Source organism: Gymnodraco acuticeps, unplaced genomic scaffold, assembly GCF_902827175.1.
Source record: "Gymnodraco acuticeps unplaced genomic scaffold, fGymAcu1.1, whole genome shotgun sequence".
Taxonomy (NCBI): Eukaryota; Metazoa; Chordata; class Actinopteri; order Perciformes; family Bathydraconidae; genus Gymnodraco; species Gymnodraco acuticeps.
In genome coordinates, this window is record NW_022991350.1 from 109923 (window position 1) to 132509 (window position 22587).

The window sequence follows — 22587 nt, forward strand, 5'->3', positions numbered from 1 at the left end:
AGTACTACTATTCCAACTAACATTAATACTTTTGCTGTTACTAGGCGCGTCTGTAGGGACTTGAGGTTCCAGTCCCAGTAACATTGTCTCCCTCTCAGGTCATAGAGACGTTCTACGGCTACGATGAAGAAGCTTCTGTGGACTCTGATGGATCGTCTTTGTCGTTTCACACCGACAGAACTCCAGATACAGAGCCAGAGGAGGTACACACACACACATTGTTGTTAACAGGATTAGCCACAGAGAACCCGCCTTCTCACTCCCATGTTCCTGTTCCAGGTGTGTGTGCGCGAGGAGGCGGAGTTCCGTTTCCGTCAGCTGACTCAGGAGTACCAAGCTCTGCAGAGAGCTTACGCTCTGCTGGCAGAAACCAGCGGGGGAACCTACGATCCTGAGAAGGAGATCCGGGTGGGTTCTAACACCTGTGGTCAAAGAACCGGATTCTAAATCAAATCAAGTTTTATTTATAAAGCACATTTAAAAGCAATTTTTGGTCGAGCCAAAGTGCTGTACATGTAATAAAAACACATTACTAGAATCACAATAAAATAAATACAAAAAACAAAAACACAGGGAATAGTCAGGTGTCATGCTCCACTCTGACTAGAAGGCCAGGGAGAAGAAGTGTGTTTTTAGTGAGGATTTGGGGCAGAGTGTTCCAGAGCCTAGGGCCAGCTGCTGCGAAGGCTCTGTGCCCTCTGGTTTTGAGCCTGGTCTTGGGCACTACCAGCAGTAGCTGATCAGCCGATCTTAAGGCTCTGCCTGGGGTGTAGCGATGGAGGAGTTCAGCTATATAGGCCGGAGCCAGCCCATTTAGGGCTTTAAAAACAAATAAAAGGATTTTAAAATCAATTCGGAAACTAATTGGAAGCCAGTGTAGTGAGGCCAGAATTGGGGTGATATGGTCACGCTTTTTGTGGCCAGTCAGAAGACGTGCAGCTGCGTTCTGAACTAGCAGCAGGCGTCTAATTGAGGCCTGGTCCATATCCATGTACAGAGCGTTACAATAGTCCAGTCTCGAGGTTACAAAGCCATTAATAACCCTTTCTAGGTATTATAAAGATAAATACGACTTGGTTTTGGCCAATAGTCTTATTTTAAAAAAGCAGGATTTGACTACGGTGCTGAGCTGCTTGTCGAATTTGAAAGTGCTAGTGAAGGTCACTCCAAGGTTCGTGAGAGAGGGGAGGATGTTTTTATTGAGAGAGCCCAGAATATCAACCGGAGAGGCTGGAGGTTGGGGTCCAAAAAAGATGACCTCAGTCTTGCTCTCGTTGAGGTTAAGGAAGTTGTTGCTCAGCCAGGATTTGATCTCTATCAAGCAGTCCATCAACTGCTGTAGTGAGTGTTTGACATTTGAATTGAGAGGCAGATAGATCTGTACATCGTAGGCGTAACAATGGAAGGGAATATTGTGTTTTGTAAGAATTGAATATGTACAGTAAAAAGAGGATGGGGCCCAGGATCGAGCCTTGGGGAACCCCACAGGTAAGAGGGGCTTTGGCAGAGGAGAAGGCACCTAGCTGCACTGAGAAGCTACGGTCTGTCAGGTAAGACCTGAACCATGCAAGGGCAGAGCCTGTGATGCCTGCGGACTGTTCGAGCCGCGACAACAGGATGCTATGGTCCACAGTGTCCAAGGCAGCTGTCAGGTCCAACAGCACCAAGACAGCTGAGCTACCTGAGTCGGCGGCTAGGAGCAGATCATTAAAAACTCTTAAAAGGGCTGTTTCAGTACTATGCATGGGTTTGAAGCCAGACTGAAACTTTTCGTGGATTCCATGCGTGGTTAAGAAAGACTGCAGCTGGCCGTAGACTACTCGTTCCAGGGCTGGGGTAGCATTAGTGTGGGCTAGACTAAGAGCAGATATTTTTTTGATAAAAAAATGTAAGAAACTTATCACAGAAACTAGTTGATGGCACAATTGAAGAAGCATCACAGGGATTAATGATCGAGTTGAGGACATAAAAAATAACCTGAGGTTTATGGCTGTTTTTGGAGATGAACAGAGAAATGTGCTCTGTTTTGGCTTTGACTGCCGTCTGATAATCGGAGAGGCAAGCACGAAGAATTTCTAAGGAGACATGGAGTTTATCCTTTTTCCATTTTCTCTCTGCACGCCTGCAAGCTCGTCTAAGAGCACGAGTACAGTCATTGAGCCACGGCTCTGAGAGATCTTTGTTTTGTCTAAGCGTAAAAGGAGCAACAGAATCCAGTATTAGGGTACATGTCGAGTCAAACATGGAGATCAGCTCATCCGCACTAAAAACACAGTTCACCTCTAATTTACTGATCGAAGAAGCATTAAAAACATCAGAGAACTGTGAGGCAGTCAAGGGGTTAATTGAACGCAGGCGACGCGCAGGGGAACGTGATTCGACTCCTGCAGAAGGGATCGAGGTTGTAAACAGAACCGGTAAATGGTCTGAGATACGCCTTCCTGCACAGATTTCATCCACAGAGATAGACAGTCCAAACGATAATACTAAGTCTAAGGTGTGTCCTTTATCATGTGTTGGACCAGCCACAGACTGAATGAGACCAAAAGAATCAAGGAGATTTAAAAAGTCCCTAACCAGAGGTTTAGACTCGCAGCACACATGGACATTAAAGTCTCCGCAGATCAAAACACGATCATATTTCACCATGATCCCGGACAGAAAGTCAGAAAAGTCATTTATGAAATCCTTATTGCACTTTGGCGGACGATACACGACTGCGCAGAGTATAGGTGAGGCTAGGTTCAATTCAAAAAGCTGCAACTCAAAGCTAGCGTAGCTAGTTACAGGGTGAAGCAATCGGCATTGGAGGCTAGCTCTAAACACTGGCCGGTGGTACGGGGGGAGCTGAAGAAAGTACAGTCAGGAGGAAGAAGTTCAGAAAACGGTACATACTCGCCGGTGTGGACCCAGGTCTCCGTCAGGAACATCAAATCCAGATCATGAGAGGTGAAGAAGTCGTTTAACAGGAACGTCTTGTTTGCTATTGACCTAGCATTTAGCAAAGCCATGCAGAGTTTTCTCTCCGGGCTGGCCGAAGGTGTAGCGCGTCTCAGCTGACGAAGATGTGCGTGTTGAACGCCGCGCGGACCGGGAGCAGTCAGTCGGGCAGGAGGAGCTGCCAGCGGGCCCAGCAGAGGCCGCAGCTCCGGAAAGACAAGGCGAATCCATCAATCCCTCACATAGCGTGCAGCGGGAGGGCCATGACATCTGATGCGTGGATAAGTCCCAGAAGAAGCCGTCAGGTGTGCTTTTTGATGGACGAGCGCGCCACCACGCTTTCCCCGTCGTCTAAAGCGCTTTCGGCGAGGCAGGATGCAGGGCAACCGGCGCAGGTAGGTGGGAATATCTGACAGTAGAGGGGGGGGGAGTCGATTTACGGTTGCCAGATGTAGGTTTGGGCAGCAGTATAAACTCCAGTGAGGGTCTGAGGTGGAGGAGAGCTTGGCGATCGTAGACGAGCAGAGCAAAGACATTCTGACAAACATAAAACAAAAGCAGAGAGCTGAGGGAGCGGCGAGCCGACAAAGGCGCCATCTTCCCACAGCGGCGCGCCGACACAGGCGCTCTAACATCTATGATCTGACACAGACAGGGTTCTAACATCTGTGAAAAAACGGGGTTCTAACAGACAGTGTTGTAACATACAGGGTTCTAGCAGGTGAATGGTTTTCACTCTGTGTTTCAGAACAGAGAACAGCTGCTGAGTGAAATCAGTCGATATCAAACCAGAGTCGCCGATCTGGAGTCAGCACTGAAGCAACAAGGACTGGTAACACACACACACACCCACACAGACTGGGAAACTTAGAGCTAATTTTTTTCAGTTTGCAGAAAAACATACAGACTCTTGGCTCTGCCTGACTGATCTGACGAAAAACTTAGAACATAGAACGTAGAGCAGTAATCTGAGAGGTTCGAGATGTGAATATTGTGCATTCAATATTCTGTCCCTCAGGATGTGCAGTGGGTGGAGGAGAAGCAGGCGTTGTATCAGAGGAACCAGCAGCTGGTGGAGAAGGTGAGGCAAACTTTACATGATCATATGATCATTCAGTATTATCACCATTATCTATGACGACAGTCATTGAAGCTAACGCACACTATACACTGAAGCTCACGCACACATTACATTACATTACATTGCATTTAGCTGACGCTTTTATCCAAAGCGACTTACAATAAGTGCGTTCGACCAACAAAATACAAACTTGAGGAAAACAGAATCATAAAGTACATCAGGCTTCATAGAGCAAAAACATTTCAAGTGCTACTCAACTGGCTTTAGATAAGCCAGCCCTTTATTAGTATATAAGTGCTTTGTTAATAGTTCTATCGCTCGAAGTGGAGTCGAAAGAGATGAGTTTTCAGTCTGCGCCGGAAGGTGTGTAAGCTATCTGCTGTCTTGATGTCAATGGGGAGCTCATTCCACCATCCTGGAGCCAGGATAGCAAACCCACGTGTTTTTGCTGATGGGAACTTGGGTCCCCTTCGCAGCGAGGGTGCAGCGATCCGTTTGGTTGATGCAGAGCGGAGTGCACGTGCTGGGGTGTACGCTTTAACCATGTCCTGGATGTAGGAAGGGCCAGATCCATTCGCAGCATGGTACGCAAGTCCATTCTAGCAGTTATCGGAAGCCAGTAAAGGCAGCGGAGGAGCGGCGTGGTGTGGGAGAATTTAGGAAGGTTGAAGACCAGGCGAGCAGCTGCATTCTGGATGAGCTGCAGAGGTCGGATGGCACATGCAGGTAGACCAGCCAGGAGGGAGTTGCAGTAGTCTAGGCGTGAGATGACGAGAGCCTGGACCAGAACCTGCGTCGCTTTCTGGGTCAGCTGGGGACGCATCCTCCTGATGTTGTAAAGCGTGTATCTGCAGCAGCGGGTTGTAGCAGCGATGTTTGCAGTGAAGGACAGGTTGTTATCTAGGGTCACACCCAGATTCCTTGCAGTCTTAGTCGGGGAAACAACAGAGGTGCCAATGTTGATTGTTAGGTCAAGAGTGGGACAATCTTTTCCCGGAAGGAAAAGCAGTTCAGTCTTGTCAAGGTTGAGCTTGAGGTGATGAGCAGACATCCACTGAGAGATGTCAGCTAGACAAGCAGAGATGCGTGCGACGACCTGGGTCTCTGAGCGGGTAAAGGACAGAATTAATTGGGTGTCGTCAGCGTAGCAGTGGTATGAAAAACCATGCGGGCTAATGACTGATCCGAGCGAGTTTGTGTACAGGGAGAAGAGGAGGGGACCAAGAACAGAGCCCTGAGGGACCCCTGTAGTTAATTGACAAGGGTCGGACTCTGACCCTCTCCAAGTAACCCTGTAGCTGCGGTCTTTGAGGTATGAGGTGAGGACGGAAAGTGCAGAGCTTGAAACTCCAAGTTCTTGGAGAGTGCGAAGGAGGATCTGATGATTCACCGTGTCGAATGCAGCAGACAGGTCCAGAAGGATGATGACAGAGGAGAGGGAGGCTGCTTTAGCAGTGTGCAGTTCCTCAGAGACAGCAAGGAGGGCAGTTTCTGTGGAGTGACCTGCCTTGAAACCAGACTGGTGCGGATCCAGAAGGTTGTTCTGATGGAGATAGCAGGAGAGTTGTTTAAAGACAGCGCGTTCAAGTGTTTTAGACAGGAACGGGAGGAGAGAGACAGGCCTGTAGTTTATAACATCAGACGGGTTGAGAGTGGGTTTCTTTAGGAGAGGGTTTACTCTTGCCTCCTTGAGACTGTTTGGAAAGTGACCAGAAGTTAGAAAAGTGTTGATGAAATGGGAGAGAAATGGTAGAATATCAGGAGCGATAGTCTGAAGGAGGTTTGAAGGGATAGGGTCCAGAGGACAGGTGGTAGGGCGGGCAGAGGTAATGAGGGTAAGAACCTCACTTGGAGAGAGAGGGGAAAAGGAGGTCAGTGTGTGGGTGAAAGAAGGATCTGGTGACCCAGCGGTGAGTAGAGGTGAGTCAGAAAAAGAACAGCGAATATCATCAACCTTTTTTTCAAAGTGGTTAACAAAGTCGCTTGACAGAAGGGAGGAGGGGAAGGGGCTTTGGGGGGGTCCAGGAGGGAGAAGAAGATGGAAAATAGTTGTTTGGGATTGGAATAGGAAGATTGGATCTTATCTTGAAAGAAAGTGCTTTTTGCCTGAGAGATTGAAGCAGAGAAAGAGGAGAGGAGAGCCTGATAGGTCGTCACGGTGTTTGGATTTCCACCATTTCCGCTCTGCTGCCCGAAGGACGGTTCTATTAGCATGCAGTGCGTCATTTAGCCAGAGAGCAGGAGGGGACTGACGAGCCTGCCGAGATGTGAGAGGACAGAGAGAGTCCAGAGAGGATGAGAGAGTAGAGAGGAGAGTTTCTGCAGCAGAGTTTGGAGGTAGGAGTTGGAACGAGTCAGAGGAAGGGAGGGCTGAGAGCACCGATGAGGCAAAGGTAGAGGGGGAGAGGGAACGAAGGTTACGGCGGACAGGTGCAGGATGAGAAGAGATTAGTTTGTTATGTTTGGAAAGGGGTAGAGAGAATGAAATGAAGAAGTGATGGGATGTGTGGAGTGGGTTTACAGAGAGGTTAGAAGTAGAGCAGGTCCTTGAGAATATGAGATCAAGGACATTTCCAGCTTTATGAGTTGGTGGGGACGGAGACAGTGAGAAAGCAAAGGCGGTTAACAGAGATGTTAGTTTGTCTATCTTCCCCGTCTGGAGGTTGAAGTCTCTGAGAAGTACAGCGGGAGGACCAGTTTCAGGGATGTGTGAGAGGAAATGATCTAATTCCTCCAAGAAGTCCCCCAAGGCGCCTGGTGGACGGTAGAGAACAACAATGGTTCATTGTACAGGATGGGTTACTGTGACGGCATGGAATTCAAAGGTGGAAGGAGTGAAGTTAGGTAGCTTGAAGAGGGAAAAGCTCCATTTGGGAGAGAGCAGGAGACCAGTGCCACCTCCTCTGCCAGTGGGTCTGGGTGTATGGGAGAAGGAATATGCTGTGGAGAGAGCTGCTGGGGTGGATGTGTTGGATGCAGTAATCCACGTCTCAGTGAGAGCAAGGAAATCCAGAGACTGCAGGGAGGCGTAGCCAGAGATGAAGTCGGCCTTAGGAACAGCTGATTGGCAGTTCCACAGGCCGCCTGAAGCTAGATGTTGGATCTCAGTGGAGCATGTGGGATAGACGAGAGCAGGCCGGTTATATCGATTACAAGATACACGGGTGATAATTGCGAGAAGACACATAAACAGGAATGGAGAAAATACACATGATTATAGCATGAGGGGCTAAACAACCAAATAAAATAAAACACCAGCGATACTTTAGCTCAATCAAAGTAGGATTTGCCTCCCTCGTGACTCCCGCAGGACTCCAATGTCTTTGCCAGTCTTAGCCTGTCTGACGCTAAAGCTGATGCTCCAGGAAAGTGCTACCTAAAATGGACACCTGATTGCTGAGTTCTCACAGCTGTGGGGCCACGTCCCTTTAATTAGTTAACTCTCTGCAGCTGGTGGCCCTCAAAAGGAAATCTAGACTGGCTCCCTCCTGACTTGTTATTGTGGCCCAATGGTTTTACAATTACATTAAACCCTAAGTTATAAAGTTATGAGTTTAACCCTTAATACAGTTACACCTACTCAATAAAGCTCTTAGTATTCTACAAATGTTTAAATCAAAGTTAACCCTAGCAGTCAGTTAGTTCAGTTTTAAGGTTTCAGTCAAATTACTTGTCCCAAGTTTCTGCCTGACAGATACTGTAGCGGTTTTGAGATTTAAAATCACAATTTCAGTCAGATCAACTACAGAGCATTGATAAAGAGTACACACACTGAAACAGAGAAGTCTAAAAACAGAATGTTACTCACACAATTCTAGAAGTCTCCAGTTGCTTTCCTGTCAAAATCGAGTTGCACACTATCCACTGAAGCTAACGCACACTATACACTGAAGCTAACGCACACTATACACTGAAGCTAACGCACACTATACACTGAAGCTAACGCACACTATACACTGAAGCTAACGCACACTATACACTGAAGCTAACGCACACTATACACTGAAGCTAACGCACACTATACACTGAAGCTAACGCATACTATACACTGAAGCTAACGCACACTATACACTGAAGCTAACGCACACTATACACTGAAGCTAACGCACACTATACACTGAAGCTCACGCACACTATACACTGAAGCTAACGCACACTATACACTGAAGCTAACGCACACTATACACTGAAGCTCACGCACACTATACACTGAAGCTCACGCACACTATACACTGAAGCTCACGCACACTATACACTGAAGCTAATGCACACTATACATTGAAGCTAACGCACACTATAAACTGAAGCTAACGCACACTATACACTGAAGCTAATGCACACTATACATTGAAGCTAACGCACACTATACACTGAAGCTAACGCACACTATACACTGAAGCTCACGCACACTATACACTGAAGCTAACGCACACTATACACTGAAGCTCACGCAGTCTCAAAACCTTCTGGATGTAGTTCATAGCAGTGTTAGGTAACTGACTCCATGTGGGGGGGGGGGGGGTTCTCAGGTGAGGCAGATGGAAGCTGAAGAGATGCAGCTGGAGAACGAGATCCAGGACATCAGAGACCAGAACGAACTGCTGGAGTTCAGGATCCTGGAGCTGGAGGTAAGAACTGATGTAAACAACAACAATATGTTAAACAGTCAGACTGACGTAAACACCAACACACTAAACAGTCATACTGATGTAAACGGCAACACACTAAACCGTTACACTGAGGTAAACAACATGCTGTTAACTAGGTAGTTAACCTTGTTGTTATTATTCTTCAGGAGAGGGAGCGACGCTCACCTGCCATTAACTTCCATCAACTAAATTTCCCAGAAGGCCTCAGTCCTCTTCAGATCTACTGCGAGGCAGAGGGCGTCCCGGTGAGTGACAGCAACCTGTTAATAACTCGCGGTGATCCTCAGGTGTGACGGTACTTCACTTCTGACTCAGGTACATCGCCATGGCACATCGCTGAGTCATTGGTATTTCTGCTGACTCACGTTTCTCCTGTTCCTCAGGACATTGTGATCAGTGAGTTGATGAAGAAGCTGGACATCCTGGGAGATAACGGCGTAAGTGTATGTTGAATTTATTCTGTACGTGTTTCATATTCATGTATTCTGGACCTAAGCTCCTTAAGAGGAGCAGATCAGAGTCTAGTTTCCACCTGAAGCTACATCACCGGAAGCTCCACCTGAAGCTACATCACCTGAAGCTGCATCACCTGAAGCTCCATCACCTGAAGCTCCATCACCTGAAGCTCCATCACCGGAAGCTCCACCTGAAGCTCCATCACCTGAAGCTCCACCTGAAGCTGCATCACCTGAAGCTGCATCACCTTAAGCTCCATCACCTGAAGCTCCATCACCTGAAGCTCCATCACCTGAAGCTCCATCACCTGAAGCTCCATCACCTGAAGCTCCATCACCTGAAGCTCCATCACCGGAAGCTCCACCTGAAGCTGCATCACCTGAAGCTGCATCACCTTAAGCTCCATCACCTTAAGCTCCATCACCTGAAGCTCCATCACCTGAAGCTCCATCACCTGAAGCTGCATCACCTGAAGCTGCATCACCTGAAGCTGCATCACCTGAAGCTGCATCACCTGAAGCTGCATCACCTGAAGCTGCATCACCTGAAGCTCCATCACCGGAAGCTCCATCACCGGAAGCTCCATCACCGGAAGCTCCACCTGAAGCTGCATCACCTTAAGCTCCATCACCTGAAGCTGCATCACCTGAAGCTCCATCACCTGAAGCTCCATCACCTGAAGCTCCATCACCTGAAGCTCCATCACCTGAAGCTGTCACAGTCTGCTCCATCATTCACCAGTAGTTTTCCATTCACCTGTCTCACCTGTTAACCACTGTTATGGAAATCTAAAAACCCCAATACTGTAGAGTACAAGTCAGAGTGATCAAATCAAATAAATGCTGAATCAGACAGAGTTGTCTTTCTGGTATTTATTTGAATCTTCAAATATATATATTACAATACAATAAATATAGACACAGGTCCCACAGAGTATAGAATAATCTGCGCGAGTGTGCGCAGTTCAATATGGCAGCAAAGCTTATATAGCAGAAATGATGAGAAGGTAAGAAATCTGTCTTCACACGGTCACATTGTTATTAGACACCTGGCCTTGAGCTGTAGAAGTTCTCGTGTGACTTTGTGTGAGTCTCAACCCAGTAGCCAAAACAGCTCTGTGGCCTTGAAGTAGAGTAGATAGAGGAAAACAGCACATCTAACCAAATGAGAAGCATTTGGTTTAAACATATCAGGATAGAGTGGACATTTCCACTACATTCCCCCCTTTTGATCATACTTGATCAATAAAAAAAAAAAATGACAGGATAGACTGATATAACACATCAATGAATACACTCCATCGCTGGTTTAAGTAAACACATCACAAATATATCATAGAAAATTGGCTGTTTTTGTGGAGGACAGACTCCAATATAATGTAAGCATACAAGGAGGAGAGTACACTCGATTCACATGATTATATTGATTATATTGTAGTGTCGGAATCAGACTCTTCTGATTCTAGCTGGTCTATCTCACTGTGGCGCAAAGGATTGTCATGTAATGGAATAGCAGTATACTGAACGAAAGCTGAGGATACCATGCTGGAAACGCACTTCTTCAGTATTGGGATAATCAAACAGACATATAATATGACACAGGTCAAGAGCAAATTGGTGCTGCATGAGCATGTTCCTAGAGGCTATTATGAATGGGGCATGACCTGGAAGCCTTGCGTCGTCTCGTAAGTGAGGTTCTCTAGCCGAACGTGTAAGGTATCTATGTTATGGGCTTTTTACCTTGTGGTGTTCGTGGTGTTGGAACTCTGGGTAATGATGTGTCGTGTACATTAAGGACATGAGGACAGTGATGGCTGGATTCAAATCCACTAGAGTGCATGTACCTATCCAGAGGGGAGCCAGAACTTGATAGAGCAGGGAATGCTACGTTAGAAAGGATTCTTCCAGGGGCACCGAATATGCGACAATACGAGATATTGTAAACATCGTAACTGCACTGTGCTATCTTCCCCATCCCTTAGAGTAATGTTACCAATCCCTGTCTTGACCAGCCCCTCTGCCCATGTGGTTCGCCCTGCTCTCCCCATGTACCTCTTAGATACCTCGATTTGGCTGACATGCTGTGTGCTGACCATGGATACATAAAATATAGGACTAGTCCTAACACAACTATCATGGCAAGTATGCAGAGGAACCATTTTATGATTGTCCAGGCTCTCCGGTAGTATTGCTCACGGTTGCGTTGTCGTTTTCCCAGGCGAGCCGTCATCACGAGGTGGGAATGCTCCATGGGGTGTGTGTGTATTCCCTCGGTTGATTTTGTGACACGGACAGTCAGACTCAAACGAGGAACCAGAGAGCATATGGAACCGCTCAGCTGGCACTCGCTCGTGACACCTTGTGTGTAGTGTGTTTTGGTGTATGTAGTGCAAGTGTGGTGCTGGTGGTGACTTGGACACGTCACTTGTTGTCGTCTTCCGTTGGTGACTAGGACACGTCACTTGTTGTCGTCTGCTTCCGTTGGTGACTAGGACACGTCACTTGTTGTCTTCTGCTTCTACCGTTTCTCCTTTCCTGTGACTACGACCTTGCAGTGGCTGCCGTGGACCCACGTAGCTCTCTCGGCGACCTTGACCGCTGTCTGGTTGACCAGAAGCAGGTAGGTACCTTGCCCACGATTGGATTTCCAGCTCTTTCTCCGGAAATCCTTGACCAGCACGAAGTCGCCGGGTCGGAGATGGTTAAGTGGACCAGTGGCAGTCGCTAAAGTGGATGACAGGTTAACATACAACATAGCAACATAGCATCCTCACACAAAGTTGTGGAGGGAAGAGGACATCCTGGAGCCTTGAGTCCAATCTGTGGAGGAGCCCCAAAAAGGATTTCAAATGGCTGAGTTGGCTCCGTGTTCGTTCCCACATCCGCATGTACATCAGCACAATGGGCAGAGCTCGTGTCCATGACAGACCTGTGTCTGCACAGCATTTTGATAGTTTGTTTTTGATTGTGCAGTTCCCTCTTTAGCAAAATGTGAACCGTTGTTCTAATTTAAGATGTTCTCTGATGGGCTAAACTCAATGAAATCCAGCATTAGGTGCTCAAATGAATTTTGCATAATGCAAATTAGGCATGCTTCACCCCCCTTCAGAACCACTCCTGATTTATAGCCTCTAACATCCCCCCTTTTGACACATTGTCCAACCCATGTGTCAAAAACAGCCCCAACAGCCTTCCACCGAGCCTTCTCAACTGGTGTAGCTAGCTGCTGAAGTGACGACATGTTGTCAGTGAAGGAGGAGACAGGGATTCTAACAAATGATTGTGCGTGAGGTGCGAGAGGAATCAGAGCAGCTGCCTTTGCGGCTGAGTCAGCAGATAAAATTAGCAGACCCAATTTCTTAGGGAAACTGGGTCTGTACTGCTTGCAGAAATTGTCTACACTTCCAAATAGCCACAAAATCGTGCACTACCCCAAAAGCATAGCGTGAGTCAGTGTAAATAGTCACGGTTTTGCCTTCTGCAAACGTGCAGGCTTCAGTTAGTGCGATGAGCTCTGCTGCTTGTGCTGAGAGGTGACATGGGATTGGTCCGGAACGGAGTACAGCAGAATCTGAAACAACAGGAAAAAAACACCCGATTAGTGCCCCCTTGGTCGCGAGAGGCAGACCCATCATCATACAAAATGAGGTCAGCGTTGGTCAGAGGAACGTCTTTTAAGTCCGGTCTAGGTGTGCACACCATGAGAAGTTCGTCACCGTCTTCAGGCAAAGGCATAAGAGGGTTCTTACACCTTTTCCAAAATCAAATTCAAGCACTTTTCAAGCATCTTATAGCTGTTGTAAATTACATATTTATATGCACATACTCAAATGAGTATTTCCCTACCTCACATTAACTCAGATGTTCTTTATGCTATAAACAACCAAATGTGTGTTTCGTGATAGCATTCTACACGAGGATGAAAAATTAAAGAAAATAAAACTAAGTTTAATATTAATATCAAAATGAGTGATCTGTACGTCTAAAAACGAATTCAAGCGACCTTTCACCTCCACTTAATTAAATGCACTGGTTGCAAGATAAAAATGTGAGTTAATTGATTTAGATAAACAGTTGAAGTTGCAACATTAATTTATAAGTTGTGTTGACGTAATAATGTTGGTAATTACATCAACTTAATATTGTGTTATTTAAACTCTGATTTCTGCGTTAATTGACTTCAAACTAAATTGAAGTTGAGGTATTGTAATTCAATTGGCTTGATAACTTATTGTTCTACACCTTGAGTTTAGGATTTCAAGTCCACTCCCACTTAAGATGACTGGATAAGTTCCCACAGTTAAGACAAATAGAAATATACAAAGGACATTTTAAGGTGAGTGTCATCTCTTGTCATTCAAATACAACTTGAAATTCAAACTCTCCTGATTGAAACATCATGTGTTGAAATAAACAACTGCAGTTCAAAAATAAAAAGTGAATTGCCTAATATTTTTGTTGTGGAATCAATTAATTTCTTTCTTTAAAGGCAAAAACATGAATAAGCTAAGAGAAAAACCCCATTGAATACAATATTATTTGGAGCAACTTAATTTACAAATGGCTGTCAAATTAAAAACATCTGTCCATGTTCAACATGTGGTAATTAAGTATACACAACTTAAGATTACATTTAAATCCTACGGTAACACAAGTTGGAACGTTTGGAGTAATCAACTTAAAACTTGTGTTTATGCTACCAATGATTAAGTAAGTGGTAATTGAAAACACCTGATTGTAGAGGAAACGCCTTCTCCCCTAACTCAAATAACTTTGTTGCTTTAACAACATTTCATTAGAAGTTGTCTTAACTCAATAACCATCGATGCAACCTATTGCCTTGATTCTCTTTGTTAAGCCAAGCATTTGTTTTTAGAGTGTACGTAGACTGGGCTCCCATATAACCTGGCTGAGCCGATATAAAAACAATCAGCCAAATAACTTTTCAAAACATCATTGATTACTATTCTTTTAGGTACTTTTAGGTTGGCAGTGAACATAAGTCAGAGGTACATGGTGTACTTTTCCTTCACTACAAGTATTTAATACCTTTAGTTACTTCACAGATCTGGATGAATGATGTGAAATCTAATCAAGTGTTAAATCAGACTTTAGTTCCACCTGGAGTAAATCCACCAGCTACCCTGCAGTATACAAAGTACTTCAAACTAGCTGCACCTTTACCAGCTTTGAGAACAGTTTCATGATCAATCATTATAAAACATATCATATATATTATTCTGAAATGGACCAATCTGCACAATTAATACTTTTACTGTCGCTACTTTCACTATATTTTGATGAGAATACTTTTCTACTTTTACTTGAGGAACATTTTGAATGCAGGACTTTTACTGTACCACTCTGGTACTTCTACTTTTACTCAAGTACAAGATCTGAGTACTTATTCCACCTCTAGTAGTGTATTAGTCTGAATTGTAGCTACAAAATCACGCAGAGCTGCATAAAAATAGCCTCACAATGGTAACAAGTGGAAAATAATATTTACCAATGTGTACAATGATTTGTAGGTAATTTTGACTACTTAAGACACCTGACTTATACAAAGGAAGACTGTGTTCATTCTACAATTACATGGGATTAAAGCAACATGTAGTTTTACTTGTATAATACTTCCATTTTGTATAAAAGACGGTTTGTTTTCATCTGTTTTCGAATAAACAAAGTAATGGCTTTCAGAATATTAAACTTGTAACGGCATAATTACAAGCAGAGAACGGACTAATGTAACATCACAGCAAGCATAACAACAGCCGTGTGTTATGAACACATACGCAAGAATGACATCATCTGTCGCTTAGTGACAGGTTTTGGCAGAGCAGCCAATGATGCAATACGCTTATCTGAAAGCGTTTTCCCCTCTCCTGAAATGACATGACCCAAAAATGTAACTGTTCTTTGTACATATTGGAGTTTAGACAAACTAGCCTTCTGGCCTTCGGCTGCGAGGTATTTTAACAAGGAAATGGTATCAGCTCCACACTGTTCTGCTGTGGGTGCTATAAATCATGAGGTCATCAAACTGACCTTGTATGAGAGCGGTGCCTTTAGAAACTTGGAGAGAGGCCAACCTTGTACACAATGCCTGGTTGTACACAGTAGCCTTGACACAAACGTGTGAATGTGTAAGGTTTACCCTTATATTCAAATGTGAACAAAATTGACTGTCTTTATGTACAGGAACACTGAAAGATGCATTTGAGAGATCTTATGACAGTAAAAAAAAAATGCTGCATAGACTGGAACTTGGGAAAGAATCAGATAAGGATTTGGGACGAGCGTGCATAGCTGCATAGCATTTACAGCTGTAAATCCTGGACAAATCTCCACTCGTCAGGAGGTTTTGTCTCTGATCTTTTTGACAGGAAACACTGGAGTGCGTACCGGAATCGTTACACGGAATAATTACCCCTTGTTTAAGCAGAGAGGTAAACACTGAGTCCATCAACGTGGACATTAAACCTACGTCATATCTCTGAGCTGCACAGAGTGAGCATGGCCCATCTGATAATGCGGCAGGAAGCTCAGAGATATGAGAATGACCTCATCATCCTCAACCAACAGCAATGTGCGCAGAACAGCTACGTTCGTGCACATTTTCATTTGATACATGTCACGTGACACATGTACATGTGTACATGACATATTCTGTGTGTGTAGATGTCCAATCAGTGACTGACTCCAAATCTTTAACGATTAGACCCAAATCCCTCTATCTATCAGTGGGGCCCCTGGCTAGTGAAATGTGTGGACCGCCCCTGGGATTTGACACAGTTTGTGTTGTGTGGGTGCGAGTGCAACAGGAACCAGCTGCGCAGCAAACTTCAAGCATAGTTTTAAGCATGAGCTCCTCATTCACACATTCTAACAGAAAACTCTCATCATACAGTAGCATTTACACGGATCATCAACAACGTTAGTACAATGGAGAAAGAAGCTTCCATGAACACCGCAGGTGGAAAACACGTTGATCAGTCAAACCGCAACAACGCCTGAGAATCAGGATATGTCAGCAGCCATTAGATACACATTCACACAGTTCTTTATCATCAAATGCCAGTTTTTGAACCATCGTAGGAGATGGCTGCCGGACTTTAAACCCCTCATTTGTTGAAAAATGAGATCTAAGCCGGACCGGAGAATCAGATCTCTGCCCAGTATTTATAGGGCAGACAGATGATAAAAGAAACTGTTTTTTTACTGATGTGGGAAATGGATTGACTATCATCACCGTTATCTCTACTGTGAAGTGATACAAAAACTTCTCCTTTACAGTCACCCCAGCCGCTCCTATTGAGTGCATACATCTACCACTAAATTTGCAATCAGGCAAATCTGCCCTTTTTACTATAGAACATCAACACCCATGATAGCTAAAGTTAGTGTGGGACATTTCTCAAATGCTGTTTCACTGTCATATTTCAAATATATATATAAAACCACAGGCATGTCTTCTACATTTTACTCAATAGCATGATGTGTGTGTGTGTGTGTCACTTCCCTGGTTCGATGCTGCTGGCTGAATTTCCGTCTCGCTCGATCGGGTCCCTTCCTCCCCATCTGGTGTAGGTCAGTCTGATTGTGAATGGCCCCGTCCTTGCTGTCCCCCTCTCTGCCTCCACTCGCCAGTGTTCTGTGAGCAGTCCCATAATCCAATGTTCAACACTGCCACACTTGAAACATCTTTCTCAAATGAAGGTCTTGCTTCTCGTCTTCTGCCTCGGAAAACCTCTTCTGCCTCTCCCTCGGTATTGTGAGCGACCAGCATTCTGCGTAGCTTGCGCTGTGTCTGTGAGTCCGTTGAGAAAGGCATTACTGAGGTGTGTTGCCCAAACACCTGCTTGGGCTTGGGTTTGTTTATCCCGCTGTTGTCCCCATCTACTTGGGGCTGATGGGGGTGGACGAGCTTGTTGACTGCATGGCTGGGACTTGTAGTGGCGGTGGAGGTGGTTGAGGTGGGCCAGCCGGATTGCCAGGGTTGTACCCCGGGGGAGGGAAAGGATACCCAGTCGAGGAGAGGTCATTCAGGCCTGCAATGGAAGAACACAGAGATGTCTGGGGTTTACATGGTTTTGGAAATAATTTATTTTCCTTCTTTTCTTCACATTCATCTTCAACCTTAATATTTTCTTTAATGCCCAAGGCCAACTGCCTTCTTTCACGGCATTCTGCTTAATCCTCCCAGTATTTATTATAAACACTTTCTGTGAGTGTCCAGTTTTCTATATAAGTATTTAACTTTAACTTTATTTGTATTTCTACTTCTTCTTGTAATTTATTCTTTAGGTTCTTGATTTTTAATTTACTCAAAAACCTCCCTTTGGAAATCCGAACATTTCCGTCCATATATTTAATTTAGACAGACTGTCCTCACCATATTTTACTCTCATGACATTGTGACGACCCCTGCCTTGTTATCTCTGGTGTGTGTATGTTCCTTTAAGGTTTTCCCTTTGGTCTATCAGCTGGGATTGAGGACACCTGGCGGCTGGAGCTAGCCGGATAAAGGACCGGGCCGGATCTCGCTCTCGCTCTCTCTCTGGCAGGAGGACGCAGCGCGAAGACCAGCTGACCTCTTGTTTCGTAGTTTGTTTCGCCTGTTTGTGTCCTTCAGCAGCAGTGAATAAACTCTTGTTTCCTATTCACGCCCTCGTGTTCTGTCGTGCGTTTGTTGTGGCTGAGAGCCAAGCCATGACAGCTGGTGGCTCGTCCACTTCTTTTTATCTGTGATACAGCAACGGATAGGTGAGATTTGTGTGGGTTGGTTGGTGCGTTGCATGTGGAGCAGTGCGAAACGGTGCAGAGTTTTCCCTGGCAGGTTAAGCGGCGGTTCCCTTGGGATTGTTGAGTGGGGTGTGTAGTGTTGCGGAGAAAGTGGTTGAAGCCTTGGCTTGGGAGCATGGCCGTGGTCTCAGTAGTGTTGCTAGCTTGCTAGTCGCTTTGCTGGATTAGCGGTCTCCAGTGCATAAATACCCACCACAAGTAACTGCATGAAGACTAGGGAGGAGATTAGTCAGTGGGATGGTGAGTTAGTGGGGAAACTCCAATCAAAAAATTAGTGTTCCACTTTGGACGCATAATAAACGTGGTGGTATCTGTCCGGTTGGTTTTTGTTTTTGTTTTTGTTTTTGTTCTCTTCTTTCGGTTTAAAGGTCCGGTGTTGTGTTCCGGTGAGGGGTCGGTGTAAATTAAGATGGCTGACGTAGAGGCATTTATTGAAGCTCCGTCTCAGGAGTCTCTTGCCACTTTCTCAAGAGAGCAGCTGCTCTTAATTGCTGAGCATTTCTCTGTGTCTATTGTCGGTGATAGAAGGGTGAAAGACAACATAAAAGACTCTATAGTGTCGACATTAAGTGAGACAGGAGTGTTTGCTGCAAAGGAAGAGGGGGTTTTGTTAAAACCTCTTTTTCAGGCTAGCTCACTGTCCTTTGAGCAGCAGAAGGAGATGTTATTGTTGCAGCTGAGTCATGACAAAATGAGGTATGAGATGGAGTGTGAAAAGGAAATTGCAGTTGAGCGGATGCGGCAGGAGACTGAGAGAGCCAAACTGGATATGGAAGGACAACGTCTTTCTATGGTCAGAGATGGTGCGGTGTTGGGTGAGTGGCACGGTGAACAGGTGCCCAGGTCTCCTCATCGGTTCGATGCTAACAACTTACGCTTGTTACCGCAATTTAATGAAAGTGATCCTGACACTTTTTTTTTGCTTTTTGATTGTGTCGCTAGGGCTAGAGATTGGCCTGATGCGGACTGCGCTCTGATGCTTCAGTGTGTTCTCACAGGGAGAGCGCAGTCAGCATATTCCTCCTTATGTCTTGAGGATAGCTCTAGCTATAGTAAAATAAAATCGGCGGTGCTTAGAGCATATGAACTGGTGCCAGAGGCCTATCGACAGCGTTTTAGGTCCTTTGAGCAAAAACAAGATCAAACATATGTGGAGATGGCGAGGGATTTGTCTGTTCATTTTAAGCGTTGGTTAACTGCTCTTGACGTCACTACTTTTGACGATTTGTGTGAGCTCATGACTTTGGAACAGTTCAAAAATATTCTTCCAGACAAGATTGCTACTTACATAACAGAACACAGGGTCACTTCTGCGGCTGAAGCTGCTGTGGCAGCTGATGAGTTTGTGTTGCTTCATAAGAGCAGGTTCGGAGGGCGCTCTGGGGCCATGGCTGTTTTTGAGGGAAGTAGAAAGGTTGGTTCATTTGGGATGGAGCCAAGGAACTTGGGTTTGGTCAAATCTGAGGTGGATAATAATGATATTTGCCACTACTGTCGCGAAAAAGGCCATTGGAAGGCAGACTGTCCTGCGCTTAGAGCAAAATCTGAGGGAGGAAGATATTTTGTTGGGCCTGTTGCGTTGGCTGCGCCTGTGGAAAGCAGCGGTGTTGCCGATGTGCTTACATCCCACTTAGGTGGATCTGAGATTTTGGCATCTTATGCTCCATTTATACGAGACGGCTTGGTGTCATTGGTAGGTAGTAATGTCAGAGTTCCAATCAAAATCTTGCGAGACACAGGGGCTTTTGACTCCTATATTGTTGACTCTGTTTTGCCTCTGTCTTATGAAAGTGACACTGGTGACACCCTTCTGAGTAGGGGACTGGGATTAAAAGTTCTTCCTATTCCTGTTCATAGGATGTATATTGATTGTGGTCTTTTTAAGGGTGAGGTGGCTGTTGGTGTACGTCCAGCTTTGCCAATCGAGGGGATACAGTTCATCCTGGGCAACGGTTTGGCAGGTAGCAGAGTCTGGACTGATGTTCCCCCTGTGCTTTTAGTGACTGGCGGTCCGATTGAGTCAAGGTCTGAAGAGAGCTCTACAGTGTTGGCAGACGTCACGCCCTCTGGTGTGATCACTCGTGCTATGGACAAAAACATGTTTAGAAAACAGAAGACCAAACATTGTCCCACTAGTCAAAGTGGTCGTGGCGTTGATGGTGGTCGTGGTGGCGGCAGCGTTGATGGTGGTCGTGGCGGCGGCAACAGGGGTCGAGGAAGAGGCAAGGAAATGTCCTGCTATCGGTGTGGAGACCAAGGACACATGGCTCGCGATTGTGGGCATGCCAACGACCGGAAGTGCTATTCCTGCGGTGGGCTTGGTCACATCCAGAGACGTTGCAGTAGGGTGAAATGTTACAGGTGTGGCGACATTGGCCACGTGGCGGTGCATGGCAGTAAAGCCAGTGAAACTAACTGCTACAACTGAGGAAGCATGGGCCGTGACGGTAATGTATTGTCTGTCATACTGTTTAATAAACCGTTCTCGCTCTGCCCATCCTTTTAAAGTGTGCTTCTCAGGTTGCTTACCTGTGTTGCTAAAGATGTGGCTGGGTGTGGGAGGAGCGGCTGGCAGTGTGAGGGTTGTATGTTGCAATTGTTGGTTTTGTTGGAAGTGGGGTTCCGTATGTCTGGTATTTTTGTTGTTCATTACTGGTGTTTTTTTTGTTTTGTCAGGGTTGGTCTGCCGGTGGTCCTGGGGACACCGACTTTAAGGGGGGGGGGGTGTGACGACCCCTGCCTTGTTATCTCTGGTGTGTGTATGTTCCTTTAAGGTTTTCCCTTTGGTCTATCAGCTGGGATTGAGGACACCTGGCGGCTGGAGCTAGCCGGATAAAGGACCGGGCCGGATCTCGCTCTCGCTCTCTCTCTGGCAGGAGGACGCAGCGCGAAGACCAGCTGACCTCTTGTTTCGTAGTTTGTTTCGCCTGTTTGTGTCCTTCAGCAGCAGTGAATAAACTCTTGTTTCCTATTCACGCCCTCGTGTTCTGTCGCGCGTTTGTTGTGGCTGAGAGCCAAGCCATGACAACATCCACAATTGGACCCTCAGGAGAGTGTACTCGTCCCCTCTGCTTTGCTCCCATGACAAAGTCTCTAGATGTTACCAAACCACCCCTGACAAAACAAGGGGTGTTTAAACACCTTTCTTTTTTTTTCATCCGTCGATGATGTGATATTTGTTTCTCAGTACAAATCACGCAAAAACTGATCGTAAACCCACGATCTACGACGGGATAAACCCTGATTCGAGCAGTCCCTCGCATAAATGTCATGGAGTTTTAATTACGTTTAACTTTAAACAATTTAGACACTGCACTTCTCACCCAGTATTGGAAGCCTTTCGAGTTCGTTTGATCTCGTGAAGTCAATCAGTTCCACCCCCGCCGCTGGTCCTCTCGTCCCGTACTGTTTTTGTCGCGGAGTAGAGGGAATCCGAGGATCCTGGAGCGACCAACCAGCGTTCGTAGGTGTTCCCAATCAAACTTGCAGAGACCCTGCTCGCAGCGCCAATTGTTATGGAAATCTAAAAACCCCAATACTGTAGAGTACAAGTCAGAGTGATCAAATCAAATAAATGCTGAATCAGACAGAGTTGTCTTTCTGGTATTTATTTGAAGCTTCAAATATATATATTACAATACAATAAATATAGACACAGGTCCCACAGAGTATAGAATAATCTGCGCGAGTGTGCGCAGTTCAATATGGCAGCAAAGCTTATATAGCAGAAATGATGAGAAGGTAAGAAATCTGTCTTCACACGGTCACATTGTTATTAGACACCTGGCCTTGAGCTGTAGAAGTTCTCGTGTGACTTTGTGTGAGTCTCAACCCAGTAGCCAAAACAGCTCTGTGGCCTTGAAGTAGAGTAGATAGAGGAAAACAGCACATCTAACCAAATGAGAAGCATTTGGTTTAAACATATCAGGATAGAGTGGACATTTCCACTACACAACACCCACGTTTGTTCTCACTCTCTTTCTCTTCTGCACCCATTAGCTTTACTGCCAGTATTTAAATCCTCACCAGAAACACACCCGTTGCCAGATCGTACTTTGCCTTATGCTAGTCTTTCACACGTTTGTTACTAGATTGCCTACCCGGTTCCGACCCTGCCTGTCCCCGACCTGCCTGCTCTGCCTGATCCCTGATCCTGCCTGTCCTTGGACTATCCTGCCTTGCCTGCGTGAACATCGCAGACGAAGTGACTTATGTCTCTACTGCGGCCGGGCTAGCCATTTTGTTCCTCGCTGCCCAGTAAAAGGCAAGGCTCAGCAGTAATGGGGAACATACTGGTGAGCCAAACCCCTGGATTTGTTCCCGCTCAGAGACCATTGAGCCACGGCAGGTTGCTATTACCGGATAGCTCTCAGGCTCATGCAGTTGTTATTGACTCTGGTTCGGACGCGAGTATTATGGACGAAGAGCTTATGCTGCAGTTGGGAATAGACCGGGTTCCCTTATCTGGCCCTGTTCCAGACAGCGCCTTAGACGGTCACCTGCTGGGGACAGTGACTCATCAGACTGTACCCGTTCACATGCTCCTGTCCGGGAACCATCACGAAACTATTCAGTTTCATGTTCTCCGGTCTCCACATATCCCGCTTATCCTGGGTTACCCATGGCTCCGCTGCCACAATCCTAACATTGACTGGGA

General features: G+C 45.8%; 1 protein-coding gene across 11 annotated transcripts in view; it reads left to right on the forward strand.

Moving 5' to 3' along the window:
* The window catches only part of jakmip3 (Janus kinase and microtubule interacting protein 3), a 106769-nt gene that overhangs the window by 50977 nt on the left and 33205 nt on the right, over positions 1–22587 (forward strand). For 4 of the 11 annotated variants that reach the window (XM_034240625.1, XM_034240630.1, XM_034240628.1 and 1 more), the window contains 7 exons: positions 99–203; positions 280–408; positions 3689–3772; positions 3959–4021; positions 8551–8649; positions 8817–8915; positions 9054–9113. In XM_034240625.1, coding sequence (XP_034096516.1) covers positions 99–203; positions 280–408; positions 3689–3772; positions 3959–4021; positions 8551–8649; positions 8817–8915; positions 9054–9113 — 639 coding nt within the window. Of the gene's footprint in view, positions 1–98; positions 204–279; positions 409–3688; positions 3773–3958; positions 4022–8550; positions 8650–8816; positions 8986–9053; positions 9114–17590; positions 20907–22587 lie in introns of those variants that run through there. The other 7 variants (XM_034240627.1, XM_034240633.1, XR_004571610.1 and 4 more) reach the window with 6 other exon arrangements.